General features: G+C 45.9%; 11 protein-coding genes across 11 annotated transcripts; 9 read left to right on the forward strand and 2 right to left on the reverse strand. All coding sequences in view use genetic code 12, as the record gives it.

The window, feature by feature from the left end:
• Nucleotides 1–481: 481 nt before the first annotated feature.
• Nucleotides 482–4,279, forward strand: PSN45_003730 (uncharacterized protein; the record flags this gene model as incomplete). Its single annotated transcript, XM_006686409.2, has 1 exon — nucleotides 482–4,279. One exon carries the CDS (start codon nucleotides 482–484, stop codon nucleotides 4,277–4,279), a length of 3,798 nt encoding a protein of 1,265 aa, XP_006686472.1.
• A 267-nt stretch (nucleotides 4,280–4,546) lies between these two features.
• On the forward strand, nucleotides 4,547–5,347 carry PSN45_003731 (acyl-CoA thioesterase II; the record flags this gene model as incomplete). The annotated part of the gene is made up of 1 exon (XM_006686645.2): nucleotides 4,547–5,347. The coding sequence occupies one exon, from the start codon at nucleotides 4,547–4,549 to the stop codon at nucleotides 5,345–5,347; it is 801 nt and encodes a 266-aa protein (XP_006686708.2).
• Nucleotides 5,348–5,608: 261 nt separating this feature from the next.
• On the forward strand, nucleotides 5,609–6,601 carry PSN45_003732 (peroxisomal acyl-coenzyme A thioester hydrolase; the record flags this gene model as incomplete). Its single annotated transcript, XM_006686408.2, has 1 exon — nucleotides 5,609–6,601. The coding sequence occupies one exon, from the start codon at nucleotides 5,609–5,611 to the stop codon at nucleotides 6,599–6,601; it is 993 nt and encodes a 330-aa protein (XP_006686471.1).
• Nucleotides 6,602–6,796: 195 nt separating this feature from the next.
• Nucleotides 6,797–7,714, forward strand: PSN45_003733 (uncharacterized protein; the record flags this gene model as incomplete). Its single annotated transcript, XM_006686407.2, has 1 exon — nucleotides 6,797–7,714. One exon carries the CDS (start codon nucleotides 6,797–6,799, stop codon nucleotides 7,712–7,714), a length of 918 nt encoding a protein of 305 aa, XP_006686470.2.
• Nucleotides 7,715–7,759: 45 nt separating this feature from the next.
• On the forward strand, nucleotides 7,760–9,607 carry VPS33 (Vacuolar protein-sorting-associated protein 33; the record flags this gene model as incomplete). The annotated part of the gene is made up of 1 exon (XM_006686406.2): nucleotides 7,760–9,607. One exon carries the CDS (start codon nucleotides 7,760–7,762, stop codon nucleotides 9,605–9,607), a length of 1,848 nt encoding a protein of 615 aa, XP_006686469.1.
• Nucleotides 9,608–9,617: 10 nt separating this feature from the next.
• COX9 (Cytochrome c oxidase subunit 7A) lies at nucleotides 9,618–9,884 on the reverse strand (the record flags this gene model as incomplete). The annotated part of the gene is made up of 2 exons (XM_066158146.1): nucleotides 9,618–9,638; nucleotides 9,705–9,884. 2 exons carry the CDS (start codon nucleotides 9,882–9,884, stop codon nucleotides 9,618–9,620), a joined length of 201 nt encoding a protein of 66 aa, XP_066014243.1.
• A 188-nt stretch (nucleotides 9,885–10,072) lies between these two features.
• On the forward strand, nucleotides 10,073–10,324 carry COX8 (Cytochrome c oxidase subunit 8A, mitochondrial; the record flags this gene model as incomplete). The annotated part of the gene is made up of 1 exon (XM_006686405.2): nucleotides 10,073–10,324. One exon carries the CDS (start codon nucleotides 10,073–10,075, stop codon nucleotides 10,322–10,324), a length of 252 nt encoding a protein of 83 aa, XP_006686468.2.
• A 41-nt stretch (nucleotides 10,325–10,365) lies between these two features.
• On the reverse strand, nucleotides 10,366–11,658 carry PCF11 (mRNA 3' end processing factor; the record flags this gene model as incomplete). Its single annotated transcript, XM_006686404.2, has 1 exon — nucleotides 10,366–11,658. The coding sequence occupies one exon, from the start codon at nucleotides 11,656–11,658 to the stop codon at nucleotides 10,366–10,368; it is 1,293 nt and encodes a 430-aa protein (XP_006686467.2).
• Nucleotides 11,659–12,131: 473 nt separating this feature from the next.
• On the forward strand, nucleotides 12,132–13,403 carry IDP1 (Isocitrate dehydrogenase [NADP], mitochondrial precursor (Oxalosuccinate decarboxylase); the record flags this gene model as incomplete). The annotated part of the gene is made up of 1 exon (XM_006686639.1): nucleotides 12,132–13,403. One exon carries the CDS (start codon nucleotides 12,132–12,134, stop codon nucleotides 13,401–13,403), a length of 1,272 nt encoding a protein of 423 aa, XP_006686702.1.
• An 803-nt stretch (nucleotides 13,404–14,206) lies between these two features.
• PSN45_003739 (uncharacterized protein) lies at nucleotides 14,207–15,625 on the forward strand (the record flags this gene model as incomplete). The annotated part of the gene is made up of 1 exon (XM_066158147.1): nucleotides 14,207–15,625. The coding sequence occupies one exon, from the start codon at nucleotides 14,207–14,209 to the stop codon at nucleotides 15,623–15,625; it is 1,419 nt and encodes a 472-aa protein (XP_066014244.1).
• A 164-nt stretch (nucleotides 15,626–15,789) lies between these two features.
• On the forward strand, nucleotides 15,790–18,045 carry COG6 (Golgi transport complex subunit 6; the record flags this gene model as incomplete). Its single annotated transcript, XM_006686403.1, has 1 exon — nucleotides 15,790–18,045. The coding sequence occupies one exon, from the start codon at nucleotides 15,790–15,792 to the stop codon at nucleotides 18,043–18,045; it is 2,256 nt and encodes a 751-aa protein (XP_006686466.1).
• Between the last annotated feature and the right edge of the window lie 55 nt (nucleotides 18,046–18,100).

Here is an 18,100-nt window from a genome sequence, read left to right on the forward strand (position 1 = left end):
AGGCTTATATGTGCACTAGAAAAATGCGACTTGGAGAAGAGCGATAGAAGTGTAAAAGTTAGCACCTCTGAGGTACAAAGCGCAAATATACAAATATAATACCAGCACCCGTCTATGCCTGCTCCTCCTCTTAATTACCCCCAACTATTGGTCTAGACCTAGAACCCTAATCTTAACCTACAATTTTGGGTCACTCTTCCACAATGTGACCTTATGCTTGCTGGTGTGGTTTACCACACCAGCACCATTTCTATTACTCAGCAACCAATGAGTATTTGCAACTAGTTTCATATATTTAAGCGATGAAACTGCCATGTAAGTGACACCATTAAAACGCACTGCCCACCATTCCTGTGGTCACCGTGCTAAGACTTAGCATTTGTTGCGAAAGCTTATTCGCCGCCCAATATGGAATGTATTTCCGGTGCCTTCTGATTCTTAAATACTGTGTTTTCTGTAGAATTTGTATACCCATAGTGAAATGAGCTACGACGTACTACGGATTGACCCCAGCGAAAGGGTGTCTCTCAAGGTACGGAAGTTGAGTGTGGCCGTCAAGCTTAGGAAACGCCAGGCGAAAGACGTGGAGCTGATGGTCGGCGATGAGGTGGGTTCCAGCCACATTCTTCAGAACATCTCTTTTGACTTGCCTCAAAATGAAATGATGGCCATTATGGGCGGATCTGGTAGTGGTAAGACCACGCTCCTTAATACCTTGTCACAGCGGTTGAATGTCACCAACAAGAAGTTGGAGTTTTCCGGTTCGGTCAATTTCTACAAACGTGAGCACTTGGTTGAGCCTCATCACCATATCAGAAATTCGTATCTTCTTCAGGACGACTTTTTTGCACCGGGACTCACTACGTGGGAATTCTTGAAGTTCCAAGCAGACCTTCAACTCAACAAGACTTCAAAACAGCAGAAGGCGGACCTTATAAACCAGCTTTTGGAGATTCTTGAGATTCTGCACCTCAAGCATAAGGTAATATCGACCTTCACCAGCCACATAAACTTCTCGGGGGGTGAACGCCGGCGAGTCTCGATCGCAGCCCAGCTTTTGAAACGCCCGTCGGTTTTGTTTTTGGATGAGCCCACCACCGGCTTGGATACCAGCTCCTCCTTGAAGTTGATCCAGGTGCTCCGGCAATTGAGTTCTTCAACCCTAGGCGTGACGGTGGTGTTGTCGATTCACCAGCCACGGCCAGAGATCTTGGAACTCTTTGACAAGATATGTTTGTTGACACGAGGAGGACGGTTGGTGTATTACGGGAGTTTGGCATACTCTTATGACTACTTCATGAAACTCAATTTGCTTTCCACTGCCAGCCAGGCCCAGCCATCGGCTTACATAGACAGGATCATGGCTCTCTCCGTGAAGGACTCGTCGTCCAGAGAGAATGAGCTTAAAACCGCTCAGAAAATAGCCCAGTTGGTAGAATGCTGGTCTGACGAGCACCTCGAACCAGTGTCCCCGGTGGACTTTGGCACCAACTTGAAGGTGTTTGAAACCCCTCGAAACATGAAGATTTCTCTTGTTTCAGAGATCTGGGTATTGACCAAACGGACCTTTATCATGACCTACAGAGACCACTACGGTCTCGGATCAATGGTAGGAATCTCCTTGACGATGGCAACTATTTGCGGGTGGATCTTCTACAAGCCACACCCCGACTTGGCGGGAATTCGGTCCTACACATCGAGTTTGTACGTGATGATGGAGATCTTGGGGTTTTTACCGTTGTTTATCGAAATCGAACGGCTTTGGGAGTACGACGGCCTTCTTTTCTTCAGGGAATATACCGAGAACCAGGTGAGCATTATTGGGTTCATAGTGTCTCGAAAGCTTGGGAAGTTGCTTCTAGAGGATACAACCATCTGCTTGGGGTTTGGGTTCATCAGCTACTTTATGTTTGGCTTGAGACTCAGCGTCGAGCTAGGAGGTGCAACCACATTGCATTATTTCTGGAACTATTTGGCGGTGACAGTGTTGATTTACCTCTGTGGCATGAGCTCGGCCTTGGCCTTCTTTGCTATTTCGTCACTGTTCCCCATTTGTGCCATATACCAGAATGTGTTTTACCAGTTGCAAAATAGTGCCTGCGGATACTTTATCAACGCAGCCACCATGCCAGTGTACGTACGATGGACCAAGTACATTTGCTATTTCTGGTACGGGTTCGGGGCCTTGACGTCCAACCAGTACACCAATTGGGAAGGAGCCTGTCCGTATGACGATGAAGCCAGATGCCGCGAGTATACCGGCAGGTACCAGCTTGATGTGCTTGGATTTCCCGAAAACTGGATAGCGGTTCCTATCTCGATCTTGGTGGCCTGGTATTGGGGGTTCAATGTTCTAGCGGCCATCGGCTTCAAGTTCCGGAACTACGACGTGTCCATGGCCAAGCAGAAGCAGAATACCATTGGCGATGAGGAGGAAACTCACACAACCACATTTTCTGAAAAGGACGTGGCCCCAACTCCCACCCATGACTTGGACAATGAAGAACGACAGGACGTCAACCTCCAGTTGGACGGAATTGTGCTCGACGCGCTTCTGCCGGTGTTGGCATTGAAGAAGCAACAGCCGTACCGCATTCTCGACACCATCACCGCCAATTTTGACCACAACTGCGTCAACGTGATCATGGGACCCTCCGGCAGCGGTAAGACGTCTTTGCTAAACTTTATTTCCAACCGGCTTAGCAAGTCTCTGCGATTCCAGGTGCAGGGGTCCATAAAGCTCAATGGAGTGCAAACCATCACCTCTTCACAGCTTTCCAAAATCTCCGGGTATGTGACACAATACGATAGCTCGTTGATTCCTCACTTGACGGTGCGAGAAACCTTCTACTACCAGGCCCGGTTGCGGTTGCCGGCACCGCAGCACTCGAGAATCCCGGTGGTTATAAACACTCTTATTCGGCAAATGGGGCTCGTTGACTGCGCAGACACCCTTATTGGGAACGAGTTTTTGAAAGGAGTATCGGGAGGGGAACGGCGGCGGGTTTCCATTGGCATTCAATTGCTCAGCCGGCCCAAAGTGTTGTTTCTTGATGAACCCACGTCGGGATTGGACTCCACCACCTCAGTGTCGATATTGAACTTGTTGCAAAATCTCACGCGCGAGCACGGTACCACGATCATCACCACCATCCACCAGCCCAGTGAGGCCATTTTCGCGCAGTTTGGGTCGCTCTTGCTCTTGGGCAGGGGTGGCCACGTAATATACACCGGCGCCAGCCTGGGCGCAGAGGCGTACTTGCAGACAGTTGGGTTTCACAAGCCCGCTGGTGTCAATACCGCCGACTACATCTTGGACCTCGTGTCCCATGGCATTGACGAGGACAAAGAAACTGCTTCCTTAAGAATCACAAAGTTGGTGCAAGAATGGCAAGTGCGCGCAGAAGTGGATTTTGCAGCCGGTGCGATGGTGGATGTCAAAAGGCTCAGAAAATTGCAGCTACCCCTAAGAACTCGATTCAGGGCCATTTTTGCCCGACAGCTCTTGAGCTCGTTCCGGTCACGGGATGCGTTGTTCTCTCGGTCATTTCAGGTGGTGGCCCTAGCGGTGGTACATACTCTCTTCTTTGCCCCTTTGAAAAACACCAAGGAAGGCATCGATAACAGGCTTGGACTCATTCAGGAAGTGTTGAACTTCTACTTTATCGGCTTGATCAACAACTTTTCGATCTTCCCAATCGAACGGGACATTTTCTTTCTGGAGTACCGAGATGGCATCTACAATAATCTCGAGTTCCAGGTGGTGTATTTGGTGATTGAGAGTGCGGTCGAACTCATCACCTGTGTTATTTTCAGTGCGTTGATTGTGTTTGTGGTGGGGCTCCCACGGACGCCTGCAACGTTCTTTGGGATGCTTCTCACGTGCTTTGCCAGCATCAATGTGGGCGAGTCGCTTGGAATCATTGTGAACTGTGTGTTGGCGCACGTAGGCCTCGCAATGAACATTCTCTCGAGTATCATCATCTTGGCGGTATTTATGGGCGGCACTATGGCGTTATACATGCCGCAGTTTTTCCGGGCGTGGAACTATATCAACCCATTGAAGTACGGAGTTGGTATTTGTGCCGAGTTGAGTTTCAGAGGATTGCACTTTCGATGCGACGAAGGATGCCTGCTCAGCTCAGGTGACGCCGTGCTTGATTACTACGGCTTGGCCAATCACTTGCCCACATCGGTGGGAGCACTTGTGGGGTGCCTCGTGGTGTACCGATTACTAGCGGTGATGGCGTGTGAAGTGAAGATTAGAAAGTTTCTTTAGGTGTGTATTTTAACAAAATCACAGATACCCCAATTTGCGCGCATCCGAGGCCCTCGCGATAAATATAAATAGCCAGTGAGTTCCCCTACATTCGTCAGCAGCAAGATGTCAGTTAGTGTTTCTGGCCCTTCACGAAGCCAACAACAGTTAGAAGTACGCCAGATAGGGGAGTTGGAGTTTGAGGGTGTTCGGCCCCTTGGTAAGCCCAGCCCCAACTCTCGAGGAGTCTACGGTGGGAATCTCTGTGCACAAGCCATTCTTGTGGCCATGAGAACCGTGGATTCTGACTTTGTGCCTCACTCTTTGCACTCATACTTTGTGGCAGCGGGAGACGATTCGCTTGTATGTGAGTACAAGGTGGAAAAGGTGAGCACCGGCAACAATTTTGCCAATCGGTTGGTGAAACTTTATCAGAAGGATCAGTTGAAGTATTTGGTAATGATTTCGTTGACCAAGAAGAATAGTATTGATAAGACCGCCCAGGCGTTTGATAAGACCGGTAAGGGCCCACGTCCGTTTGAGTACCAGTTACCAGTCAAACTGTCGGCGTTCAAACACAATCTCGATGAGATACCACTTCTCAGCCTGGATCCTGATAAGCTCGTGCAGCACAAATTAACACCCGAGTTTGTGGATATCGATGAGGCCGACGAGTTGCTGAAGGCGCCCAGCGAGCGTACGCTCGGCTTCTACATCCGTCTCAATGACCAGGAATTACCCACCCAGTACAAATATGCAACCATGGGGGTGGTGACCGACTCATTGTATTTGACATCGATCTCCCGGATCCTTCACCTTCCGCGTATCAACAACAACCCATTGGGATCTTCGGGGGGTGCTAACCACAACTTCTTCTCCATCTCGTTGGACCACAGTATTTACTTTCACGATGACGACTTTTCGCCCACCAACTGGCTCTACTTCCAGTACCAATCGCCGCGGTTCTCTAACAACCGGGTGTTGTTCACCGGTGGGTATTACAACTCGAAGGGTAAGCTCATTGCCACGATTGTGCAAGAAGGACTTGTGTTTTTCAAGAACGACGCTGACCTCAAGGCCAAATTATAGGTTTATAGAATAGATTGGAGTTGGTCGGTGCAAGTAGACACAATACATAAAACGGTGGTGACTTCTCTATGTCCTATGGCAACTTTCCAGTCCATGTGGTACGTTCATGACCTATGGTACTAGTATTTGTGATCACAAATTCTTGTCTCCACAGAAACTTTTCACACGCGTGCGCACGCCAAATCCATATCGCACTTGACCCGAGGCTCTCCAAAGCGTCTCCATATAAAACCTCCAGCATCTCCAGTTTTTCTCTGCATCATGGTGTCGTTACAACAAGTGTATGAAAACAGAGACCAATGTGTCATGGAAGAGAAGTTTCTGCTCCTCAAGGTAGACGGCACTGAAAGCACATACGTGGGCAAGTATCCGTTGGAACCATATATGGAAGGAGCTAGAGGAACTTATGGTGGAGAGGTCATCGCCCAGTCGGCTTTGGCTGCGTACGAAACGGTGACAGACCTGACCTTCCAGTTGAGTTCTCTCCACTCGTACTTTTTGAAAGCGGGTTCGCACGAGAGCCCCATGCGGTACGAAGTGCTCACTACCTCGGCCGGTAAGAGCTTCACCTCTAAAACCGTCAATGTGTATCAGCTGCACAATAACCAACACGTACTCGTGATGACATGTTTGTTCGCAGCCAACAATTCCATCTCCCAGCGCCAGAGCGACTACAAGTCGGGGAAGTCGAAGCGGTTCCCGTACCAGTTTCAGCTGCTGCCTGGCAGTATTTTTTCCCAGTACCGCAAAGGCCTTGAGGAGATGGATGATTTGATTCCAGTGCAACACACTCACGACTTGGTCGAGCATGCGTTGCCTCGTCTCTACTTGGAGAAGCCCAAAAAGTTGGAGATGCCTGGTGAAATTGGTGACCGTCGGTTGGGGTTCTTCACAAGAATTTTGGATGAGCTTCCGCAGGATGCTGCAAAAGTCAACCGCATCAAGGTGGCAGATTTGTTGTATCTCAGTGACAGTTTGTATCTTGGCCTCATAATGCGGACGTTGGGTTTCCCGATCTCCCCGTCAAGTCACGAGTTTTTTCGAGTGTCGTTGGACCACTCGGTTTTTATTCACGACATGGACTTTGACCCCACCAACTATATGTTTGTGGGCTACCGGTTCGTGAGGATGAGTAACAGCAGGGTGTTGTGTTTCGTGCAGTTTTTTGACTTGGACGGAAAGCAGATAGCGACGGTGACCCAGGAGGGGCTTATAGACTTGCCCAAGTACATCACGGATGGTGTTAAGCTTTAGTTGAGTTGTATTTATTTGTTTGCAGCTATGCTGCGCACCTTCGTGCTTGGCTGCAAAATGTTAGTAATGAATCCATTTTTCCGTTTGAACTTTGTTCGTAGACTCGTAGACCAGTACGTTCCGCATTTGTCATGCGTACAGCACTGTCCTATATCATCCCCCCAGCTGGCCACTTGTCTCATTGTGTTCAACTGAATGTCATATTTCACATTCTCACTAGTTGACCCGCGCTCTTTCATTATCACACCCCAGAAAAATGCGGAGATTTCCCACGATTCAAGAATCATCTCCATGATAGACACCGTTCATGGACAGCTCATGGGCCAGGCATTGGCCCAAATGTTGGATGACGTGGGTCCTCAGCTCAGCCCCCATTCAGTGCATGCTGTTTTCTCATCCCCTGTTTCTTCTGTACGCTGGGACCTGCAGACCATCAGTCAGGGCAAGAACTTTATCAATAAAGCCATTCGTGGCCAAAGCAACGGACATACTCGATGTGCCATCAACTGTTCACTAACCTCAAGAAACTCCTACGAGAATCAACTCAAACAGTACGATCACTACCAAGAAGAAGTCCAGAAAAAAAGGTCTGAGTCTGAGGCCAATGGGTTGGAGTTCGATGATGACGACATCGACATCAAAAAGGTTGATTTTCCTTTCAGATTCCAGGTGCCGTTCCCAGAGGGTGTTAAGAATTTGAAATTGCTGAAATTGGACCTGGTGGTTGATGGGGACATGGAGTTCAAGTTACCCCAGGGCCGGACCCTTGATTTTCAGTCAGATAATTACGATAAAACTACCAGTTTTTTCGTCCGTCTAGTCCAGCCAACCACCAACAAGTTTGTAGATTTGGCTCAATTGTCTGATGGGCTCGGTATTTTCCAGTTCAAAACTGGCACCAGGCAAAACCGGTCGGTGGTGCACACCAGAGTGCTTCTCGTACACGATATCGACTTTGATACCAGTCATTTCCTAACGGTACAGGCCCGCTTGGTAGCGTACAAGCATGGCCAGCTTTTAATGGAGGCTGAGATTTTCAACCTCAATGGCATTCAAGTGGCCACTATTCATCAGCAGAGTTCTGTTATTGTTGAATCTTCCGTCAAGCTTTAGAATATATAATAATCGCGAAAACTGGTTTCTTCTCATACGTCAACTATGGACGCCCATTCTCTTAACAATGCTACAATCAACGAATTGCTCCTGATATTCGACCAGATCTACACTCACAACAACCTCCTTGTGCTAGACAACAAGTTGTCGCCCATCATAAACTTTCTTCTCCCATTCAAGGTGTTCAAACAACGGGCCAAATTCGATAAGATCACCTTGAGCGATAGCATCAACCATGAAGTAATACAACAGTACCAGAACATCATCATCCTTTTCGACGAGGATACACCTATTTCGATCCCAGAGCATGCGAGAGTAACTATCATTATCAAGAACTTGACGAAACTGAGGCTCTATGAGTTGAACCAGCAGTACCACTTTGGCTTGAGCTTTGACGAGATCATTGAAAACAAGCTTGACATGGTAAGGGCCAAAACTTTAAAAATATACAACTGGCAGTTCAAAGGCATTGAGGTAGATCCCGATATCATCAGCTTACAGGGAAGCTTAGCCCAGTACTTTGATGAACCAATTTACCAGGTCAACCAGCTTGCGAATGCATTGGTGAATTTGGTCGACAAGTTCAACATCAAAATCAACAGCACCTACGCCCAAGGAAGCAACTCCAACATCTTCACGGGACTCTACGAGAATAAGCTTCAGGAGCACCTTGCACAGAAATACAATAATTTGCAACAAGAGTTCTACTCGAATCACTTGACACCCACGCACAATTTGGTGGTGATCGAGAGAAACCTTGACTTCTTGCCGGTGATGATGAGCCAGTTGAATTACGTCGGGCTCATCGATGACTTGGTATCGATAAACATTAACCTAGTCAAGATTGTTAATGATCAGGGCAAGGAAGAGCAGATCAAGGTAGAAGACGAGCTCTTTGAAAACTTAAAGTACTTGAACTTCTCGCTTGTGGGGCCCAAGTTGAACAAGTTAGCCAAGTGGATTAAGAACCAGTACACTAACAATTCAAGTGAGATGAATCTTAAGGACATCAAGAAATTGGTGTCGAGTTTGACGGATCTCAACCGACAGCAGGATCTTGTCAAGAAGCACACCAACCTCTCGGAGAATCTACTCAACAAAGTCAAGAACGGAGGTGCTAACAGATACAACGAATACGAGATTGTGCTCGAGTTCGAGAATGAGGTATTTCAACTCACGTACAAACAGCAGATCTCTAAGCTCTTGGAGTTCTTGGACTTAAACTTATCTGCCCGTACTATCATTAATTCGCTTGTGATCGTGCTGACCATCAACTCAGGGATCCGGTCCCGAGACTACGAGCAGATTAAACAGCAAGCATTTGAAAATTATGGAATCACCATCATCTACCAGTTTGAAAAGCTCTTTAAGTATTGTCTCGTGAGACTCAGTGATGTGGAGACTCTTGACACCTATACCGCTGGAGTTACGGGAGGAATCAACGTACACAACAACAACTACACCCTTCTCAACAAGTTTTGGAATCTCCATCCAGAAGAACAAGAAGACGACCAGGAAATCAATGGCATTGAAGACTACCCGCATCCGTCATTTGCATTACCGTCCGCGACGGTACCATTAACGATAAGAGTGATTGAGTCGCTTTTTGTGAGAGACTTTTTGACCTACAAACCCATCAACAAAATCACCAAACAGCCTAGCTGGCAGAACTTGGGACTCGATAAAATGTTTAAGGGCAAGGTGTCAGAAACCATAGGTGACGCAACTGTTAAGAATACCATTTTGGTATTTGTAGGAGGCATCACCTGGAGCGAGATTCTGTGTATCAAGTACTTGAATCATAAACTCCAGGCACGTGAGCTCAACCATCAATTTGTGGTTTTGACCAACTCAATTGTTGGAAATCGCCAGTTTGGTGACTCGCTTCAGTAGTAAGTTTATATTAATGGTAATACACAAGTGACTATATGCGATTCAGGAGGGCAAAAACCCTGACATCCCACTGGGACGCTTGGGACGCTGTTTAGACAGACTCTTCAGCTTCCTTTTGGGCCTTCAACTGCTTGTAGAACTCTTCTCTCTTGGCGACCAAAGGTTTGTGCTCGAAGTACCAATATCCGGTGGCCAAAACAAAGCCACAACCAAATCCGATGGTGATATCTGTGATGATTTTTCTTCTCAAGGTTCCGGTGATTGGAGCAATAGGCATGTTACTATATGTTTATGTTGGTGGTGTCAATATGTTAAAAACGATTGGATGAGTTTTTCCAGGTGCGCACTCCACCACCCAAAACAGGGGCGTGTACCACCCATTTTAATCGCACCATTTTTGTGGTCCAATGAACGCACCGCGAAAACTCAACTCAAGGTTTTCACTAATACCACAACACACTTAGTATGATGAATAGATTACTTAGCCAAAAGTTGGCTATCAACAACAGAATGATGGTCAGAAACTTCCAGAGCTCGTCCAAGCGCTTGAGCTCTGTGTTCGGTCACCCAAAGGAAGGTGTCTACTCCAACATCCCTTTCACCATTAAGAGAAAGATCATCCCATTGTCGGTGTACTATTGGGGAACCTTGGGTTTTTTCTTTTCCTTCCCATTTTTGACCACCTTGTTGCACTTGAAGAAGTCTGGAAGTATCTAGGCGGACAGTGTCCTTTGTATGCATTAATAAACATGACTTATTTAAACGTTGAATCTCACCTTTTTAGAGGCCTGTGAGGATGAATCAGCAGACCGTTTAGACACCAGTTCAGACTCAGATGGCTCAGAGGACTGAGTGATATTTTGTGGATCTGAGGTTAGGTCTATGACCTGTGATTTCTGGGTCGTTATCTCGTTGTCTGTGAGAGTGAACAGTACATCTGTCTCTTCTACACTGATGGGTGCATCTTCTTTGATATCTTCTTCCTCATTTTTTACGTCTTTCTCCTCTTCTAGGCTGCCAATTCCTCCTAAACTGAAGCCCAAACCCAAAGGATCGAAGTTGTCAGACACTTCAACCATCAGCTCAACAATCACTTCTTTGGGAGGTGTGATCTCCTTTTCCATCGACGGAAGCTGCTGGTACACTTCGGCCAGCTTCAACTTGATGCCAAACTCCTCCAAGAAGAAATACAGAATATCGTTGTCTTCAGCCGGTTCAAATGGGTCTTTGAATAGATTAATATATTTGGGGTTTGGGGTAAGATCAGGTTTAAAGTTCTTGCGGATGAACCTGGCTTGCTTGAATGTCTCTTCGCTTAGAATGTTCCGGAGCTCAAGGGCATTTTGGTGGTAGAACGGAACTTTCAAGGTGAACTCGGTTTTGGAATCTCTCATGATCATCTCATCGAGCTCGTTAATTCGACTCACGACATCGTTTCTATCTCGTAAATGGGTTTTGCTGAAATTAGATGCTTCAAAGGGTTTAAGCTCGTTGTTCAACCGGATAATGTCTTGGAGGAGAAGGTTAAATTCTCTATGAAAATGTTCGGGGTTGATATTATTTGGTAATGGAACTTGCGATGGAGGAGGTACCAGCAGCTCTCTATCTTTGACACCTCCTTGGTTTAAACTGGTGGCCTTTATTATGAACTTCTCTATGCGCTTGAGTAACTCGTCTTCAAAAATCTCCAGCCCCGAGCTGGATAAGCCGTTCTTCCAGGTGGTAAAAAGGTCTATCAAACCCTGCCTTCGCATCACATCATTCACAAGTAAATATGATTCTGTGAAGATCTTATATAGATTCTTGCTGAAAAGCGAACGATATGGGTTCCCTATGTTTTTGACGATCGAATCCATTGCATAAAAAGCGTATACTTTATACTGAGGAAGGCACTTTTGGATTCTTTGCTCGACGATATCCACTATTCGATCACTTTTGTCGATATGGCTCTCAGCCACGGCCGTGATGTCGTTGATGATATCACGAGAGCTGGTTGTCAACAGCTCCACCAACGATTGCAAGCGCTCCTCGCTAAACGCTTCAGACGCCATGGTTTTGTGGATTGTTTTTGGTGCAAATACGTTAAATGTCTCAATTTCGCATCTTGCGCGAGTAAGCTGGTGAAGGTGGGGGAGACAGGTCCCATCAACGGTATTTTACGTTTGTGAATCATTGTGAGTAACCAACAAATACAGAGGTTCCAGTGAATGTTCTAACTAAATTTGAGCAAAGAGACAAGGTTTGGTGGAGTTAGTCGGCTGATTGGTGTATTGGTGTAGAGGGTAAGTACTATTATTAATGAAGTTTGGCAGCATGGAGCACTGGCTCCATGGTACTCAACTCACAGGATTCCATATTGTACTTCCTCTCACTATCAGGCTAATTCCAAGCTTTGGATCCACAAACCACCAATGACTGCAAAAAAAAAATGGGTTTGCGGCCAGCTTGGCTCCGGTCGCCGTTACCGGAATTTTCACCGCTCGCTTCTTGAAAAATCAGACTCCATTTTTCTTCTTACACCATCATGTTTAGAACCAGCAGTATTAGAGGATTCAGCTCCAGTGCCAGGGCATTGAAGATTAAGGTTTCCACCCCCGTTGTGGAAATGGATGGTGACGAAATGACCAGAATTATCTGGCAAAGAATCAAAGACAAGTTGATCCACCCATACTTGGACATCGATTTGAAGTACTACGATTTGGGAATTGAAGCCAGAGACAAGACCAACGATCAAATCACCATCGACGCCGCTAACGCCATCAAGAAATACGGTGTGGGTATCAAGTGTGCCACGATCACGCCAGACGAGGCTAGAGTCAAAGAATTCAATCTTAAGAAAATGTGGGTTTCTCCGAACGGAACTATCAGAAACATTTTGAACGGAACTGTTTTCAGAGAGAGTATTATCATCCCCAACATCCCCAGATTGGTGCCAGGTTGGGAAAAGCCTATTGTGATTGGTAGACACGCCCACGGTGACCAATACAAGGCCACTGATTTGGTGATCAGTGAACCTGGAAAGTTGGAGATGGTTTTCACTCCTCAGAATGGAGGTGAAAAAGTCGTGAAGGAAGTGTACACATACCCCGAAACCGGGGGTGTGGGCTTGGCTATGTACAACACCGACGAGTCCATCAGAGGGTTCGCCCATTCGTCTTTCAAGATGGCTTTGAACAAGAACTTGCCATTGTACCTTTCCACCAAAAACACCATTTTGAAGAAGTACGACGGAAGGTTCAAGGATATTTTCCAGGAAGTGTATGAAGCCGAGTACCAGACTGAATTTGAAGCCAAAGGATTGTGGTATGAACACAGATTAATCGATGATATGGTCGCACAGATGATCAAGTCTAAGGGAGGATATGTGATGGCTTTGAAAAACTACGATGGGGATGTGCAATCGGACATCGTTGCCCAAGGGTTCGGGTCGTTGGGTTTGATGACTTCGGTATTGATTACTCCAGACGGCAAGGCTTTTGAAAGTGAAGCTGCTCACGGAACCGTAACCAGACACTACAGACAACATCAACAAGGTAAAGAAACTTCAACCAACTCGATTGCGTCGATTTTTGCCTGGACAAGAGGGTTGATTCAAAGAGGAAAGTTGGACAACACCCCTGAATTAGTAGAGTTTGCCCAAAAGTTGGAAGACGTTACGGTGCAAACAGTCATCGACGGTACCATGACCAAAGATTTGGCGTTGGCCCAAGGCAAAACCGACAGACTGTCATATGTAACGACCACGGAATTTCTTGACGCCGTTGCCGAGAAGTTACAGCAATCTGTTTCCGTCTAAGAATGTTGGGTTTCTCAGGAGCAGTGTTTTTGTTTCTAACAAAGCTGTCAGTTTAGTATTTGCAGTCGTAGAAATAAATGCGCATTTATGCACGCCCACGGGCAAGTTTAGCCGTTGCGTCTAAAGGGGGATGCTCTCGAACAATCAACCGCAACTAACAGTACATAAAGTGGCCCCGGTGATGGTGTAGCCCTCGGGGATTTCACACAGGAGATGGACCACCCCTGTTGCACGTAACCCCTCAGGTTCAGAACCATCGAGGCAGCTATTCTATCCACAGGATGATGGACGATCCGCACCACCGCGCAGGGTTAGACCTGCAAGCGGCAGTCGGAATTACGTTTGATCCAGACTCCAATATCGCTCGCGGTCCGAGCTTAAGGTGGTAGGTATTCGAGAATGATTTACCTCCATCTCGGCCACTATTGATTGCTCCCGGTAGACAGGGTCAATTGAAGCAATCATAGATTCTCGAGGTTTCTTTTTCAAACTTGGTAGATTGACGTAAAATTTCGAGGCATATCTTTGCTGAGGCAGGAGGGTTTTTGTTCGGCCAATATTCTTATTCCAGGCGTGGATTAAGGATTGTAATTTAGATTTTATTTTTATTTTTTTTTCCTGGAGGTGTCTGTCTGAACCCCCTTGATCGGTAATTTGAAAATTGGTATATAACTCGGTTCTTCCTCTGTGTTAAATCTCCAATGTATACTACCAACTACTATCCGTCGTCGGATCCACAGCAGCACGGCCATAGTCCTCCTAGAAATCCCCACCCATCCACCCCAACCGTTTCTTCTGCTGGCATGTACCCGCAGTATCTGCCCCATATGGGCCAGTATATCTCCAATTTTGCCTACCAACCTCAGCAGTATGCCACGTCGATGACATCGAAGCCTCCAGGTACGGGGATTCCATCGTACCAGTTTCTGGCACCTGCAAGCCTGGACTCGAGGTATCTGGGACCCGCAGGTAATGATTCAAGAAATGGGTCTGTTGAGAATACTCCAGCTCAAATATACCAGTTCTATACGCTCCCCGCCGGAGGGCAGGCAATGGCCCCTGCCCCTCGGTCCAGTACCGTACCCAAGTCGGTCAACTTTGGCGTGCACAAGCTTTCCAACAATCTTCTTGTTCCGTTGGAGTTATATAATGTATTGATGCAATTATTCCAGGCCATCCGCATCAAGAAGTATGCCACCTCCGCCATCAGCCCTCTGAGAAACTACTTGACAGTGTTTGAGTACAGTATCAATGATCAGTGGATAATCTGGGACTATGAGACCGGATTTGTGCACTTGACGGGAATGTGGAAAGCTGCTGAAATTGCAACCAGTGCTCACCAGAACAGCAATCTGCACAAAGCTAAAGCAGATATCGTCAAGTTGTTGGACAGCACTCCGACCGAGTACCATGACCACATTAAACGGATTCGTGGTGGATTCCTCAAGATTCAGGGAACATGGCTTCCTTATAGTATGTGTAAGATCTTGGCTCGTCGGTTCTGCTACTATATTCGGTTTGAGTTGATTCCAATTTTTGGCAACGACTTTCCCGATTATTGTTTGCCGCCATACGATACTAAGTTTGGTGACTTGCGGTTTGATGGAAACGATGCGGAGTTGCAAGGCTCAAGGCTTAACTTTGATATATTTGAGGCGTCCAAGTGCTTGCAGGCATTAGGGCAGGGGCAAACTCCGCAACAGGTGCTGGCACCCGTTGCAGTGGCACTGGAACCCGCTACAGTGACACTGGCCCCTCCTCCCCCAGCACCGGAGCTGGTCTCACGCTTACCCAAGCTCGATATGCCGTTTAAGTACGACTCGAAAAAACGCAGTAGTCTCGGTTCCGAGCTGATGTCGCCCAAGTCCTTGGTATCGCCCACATCCCTCCAGTCACCGCTTCAGGCAGCAACCGCCAAGTTCCAAGGAAGACACTCCCGGGTGCTGTCGCTCGATAAACCATTTGACCATGGCGTTTCGAGTCTGAGTGGTTCAAGTTCCATCAGTTATGGGCCTCAGCTCACGCCCGTGACGCCCAACTATATTGCCAGCACCACGGGCACCCTGCTGTTACTGGCGACTGACCCGGCACAGTTGACGCCTAAGCGGCGTATTAGTGGTGCTGATGGTATTGGCTCGCTTTTGGCAGCCGCTGACATTACCGATAACAAGCCCGTAAAGGCAAGGCGAATCAGTATGAAGATCAACGACTTGTTGATATAAACTGGAAACACTGGTATTTAGAGTGCTGTTTTGCACTGGATTGGTTCGATTTTATTTTGGTGTTTGTATTTGGGAAATATATATAATTGATAGTTGGTTTTCTGACTTTTTGCAGTCTTTGATTTGGGTTCGCGAAAACGTATTTTCGATTTGCCAACACCACCATGGAGTTTATAGAGTTCGACTCGTTCCAGGACGATGAAATAGCCCAGCCGCAGCCGGCGTTATCCATATCGATCCCTTCCAACATTGAGACCTTGAGTAAGAGAATCCCCAATCTCAACGGATTCAAGAATCTCTTGAATTTCGAGGACAAGTCCAGCGAACCCCAAACACAAACAATTGCCAGTGAAAAGTCTGTTGAACTGGACCAGAGCTCTGAAAAATACGCCCAGATCTCCTTGAAAATCATCGATCATGATGCAGACTCAAAGGAAGTACCTATATCAGCTGAATATAATTTGACCACCAGGTTGTCCAAGGTGTTGAATAACAATATCAACGATAAATTGGTGAAAGAGATCTTCAACTTGGAATTGAACGAGACTGAGTTGATAGACTCAAGTGTTATGGGTTCCTTGTCACGAAAGAAGTTGAGAAGCAAAATCGAAGTCAATCTTATAAAGAATCAGAGTGTTTTCTTGAAGGAGTTCAGTCCTATGGTCAAGCAGTTTAGACTGATGGACAACAAGCTTACACAACTAAACAAGTTGAGCGACACAAACAACGAGAGGCTTCACGACATTTTTCAGGACTTGGAGCAGTTCAACAAGGAGTTTAAGGCATTGAATGAGCAAAAGACTCTTGTGAGTCTCAAGAAGAACCTTTTGGTGAACTTCAAAAAGAAGTTCATTTTGAACGAGTATGAAGAGTTTTCCATTAGCAGTAATGAGGTGAATGAGGAGTTCTTCAAAGCATTAGTCAAGTTGGATGCCATTAACGAAGCATCTTCAATTTTGCTATCCATCGATAATTCCAACTTGGGAATGAATATCATGAAAAAAATCTCAAATCTCATTGATAGATCCAACCACACCTTGAGTACCTTCGTGAAACGGTCTCTTATATACCCGGTTTGGGTAAATTCTGATACCAAACTAAAGAACTTCCATAATAGTGTCAAGTTTTTGAAAACCAGAAGTCCTCATTCGTTTGACCAAGTGCTACAAGACTTTGCAACTGACAGATCAAAGCTGTTGATCGAAGACTTTAACCGACAAACAGAAATACTAGGAGCTCATGATCCCGTTAGGTATATAGGAGACTTATTGGCCTATGTGCATTCTATGGTGATCAATGAAATCGAGCTCATGAACTCTATCTTCAAAGTCAACGAGCGTGAGATGAAACACGAGTCTTTTATCACCCAAGACGACATAAAGATGTTCACTGAATGTATAACAATATTGCTAGACAAGATCTTTGACAGGTTATCGAGAAGTATTAAGTCTCGTTTTGAACAATTGATATCATTAGAGTTGAAAATCAAGGTGGTTTACTCCATATTCAATTTGTTTGACTTGTATAAGCTTATGTTCGAAAAGAACTTCACAAACTCCAATTCATTGACCAGAACCATTCGAGAATTGATTTCGTTCACTCAGTTGAGACTTTTTGACCTTACCCATAATAACCTCAAATCAATCAAGACCAGCAATCTGGCCCAGTTAGACTTGAACTCAGACCTTCAGCCTCCTGAGTGGATCATAGACTTTTACTCAGATGTACTTCCCATTGTGGAGCAGTCGAATACTACCTTTGATTCGGTGTTTGGTTTGGATGAGGAAAGGCAAGCTATGTTTCTCAGTTCCATTGTCAATGAACCAATAGACATTCTTAACCAGCATATTAAAATGAAAGAGTTTGGCCTGTTGGAGAAAATCATTTTGAGGTTGAACTCCATTGATTTGATACTATCCAAGATCCTTCCCATCAATGTGTTCAACGACATGGTAATCGAACTTAATGATCTCATTGAATCATTAAAAGAACAGGCTATTTCCCAGCAGCTCGACTCGCTTTTGAAGATGTGCAAGATGTACGATTTCCACAACATTATCAACATGATTCTACCGTTTGATGACAGTTTTTTTGACGTTTCTATCTATGAACCCATTTCCGAAAATAATACGTTCAATGCCCAGAGTATAAACTTGATCAACGATTCTTTATCGGAATATTTACCAACAGCTGTGATAGACATCCAAAACAACCTTCTTAAACTCAACAATCCGCTTATATCGAATGATATTGGCGAGAATTTGTCGTTATCATTCGTCAAGTTCTACCTAAAGTTCAACTTGATAATCGAACAGTACTTGGACAAGAAACTCATATGGTCTGACACAGAGGCAGCTACTCTTTTAGGGGTCGAAGACGCATATGGTGAGATCAAGAAGCACTTGAACATGGATCTTTAGCGTAAGCCAGTGCTTATCAAGTTTATACCCTAGGATCATCATTATTATAATCACT

The sequence above is a fragment of the Yamadazyma tenuis genome, chromosome 5 (genome assembly GCF_029203305.1).
Source record: "Yamadazyma tenuis chromosome 5, complete sequence".
Lineage (NCBI taxonomy): Eukaryota > Fungi > Ascomycota > Pichiomycetes > Serinales > Debaryomycetaceae > Yamadazyma > Yamadazyma tenuis.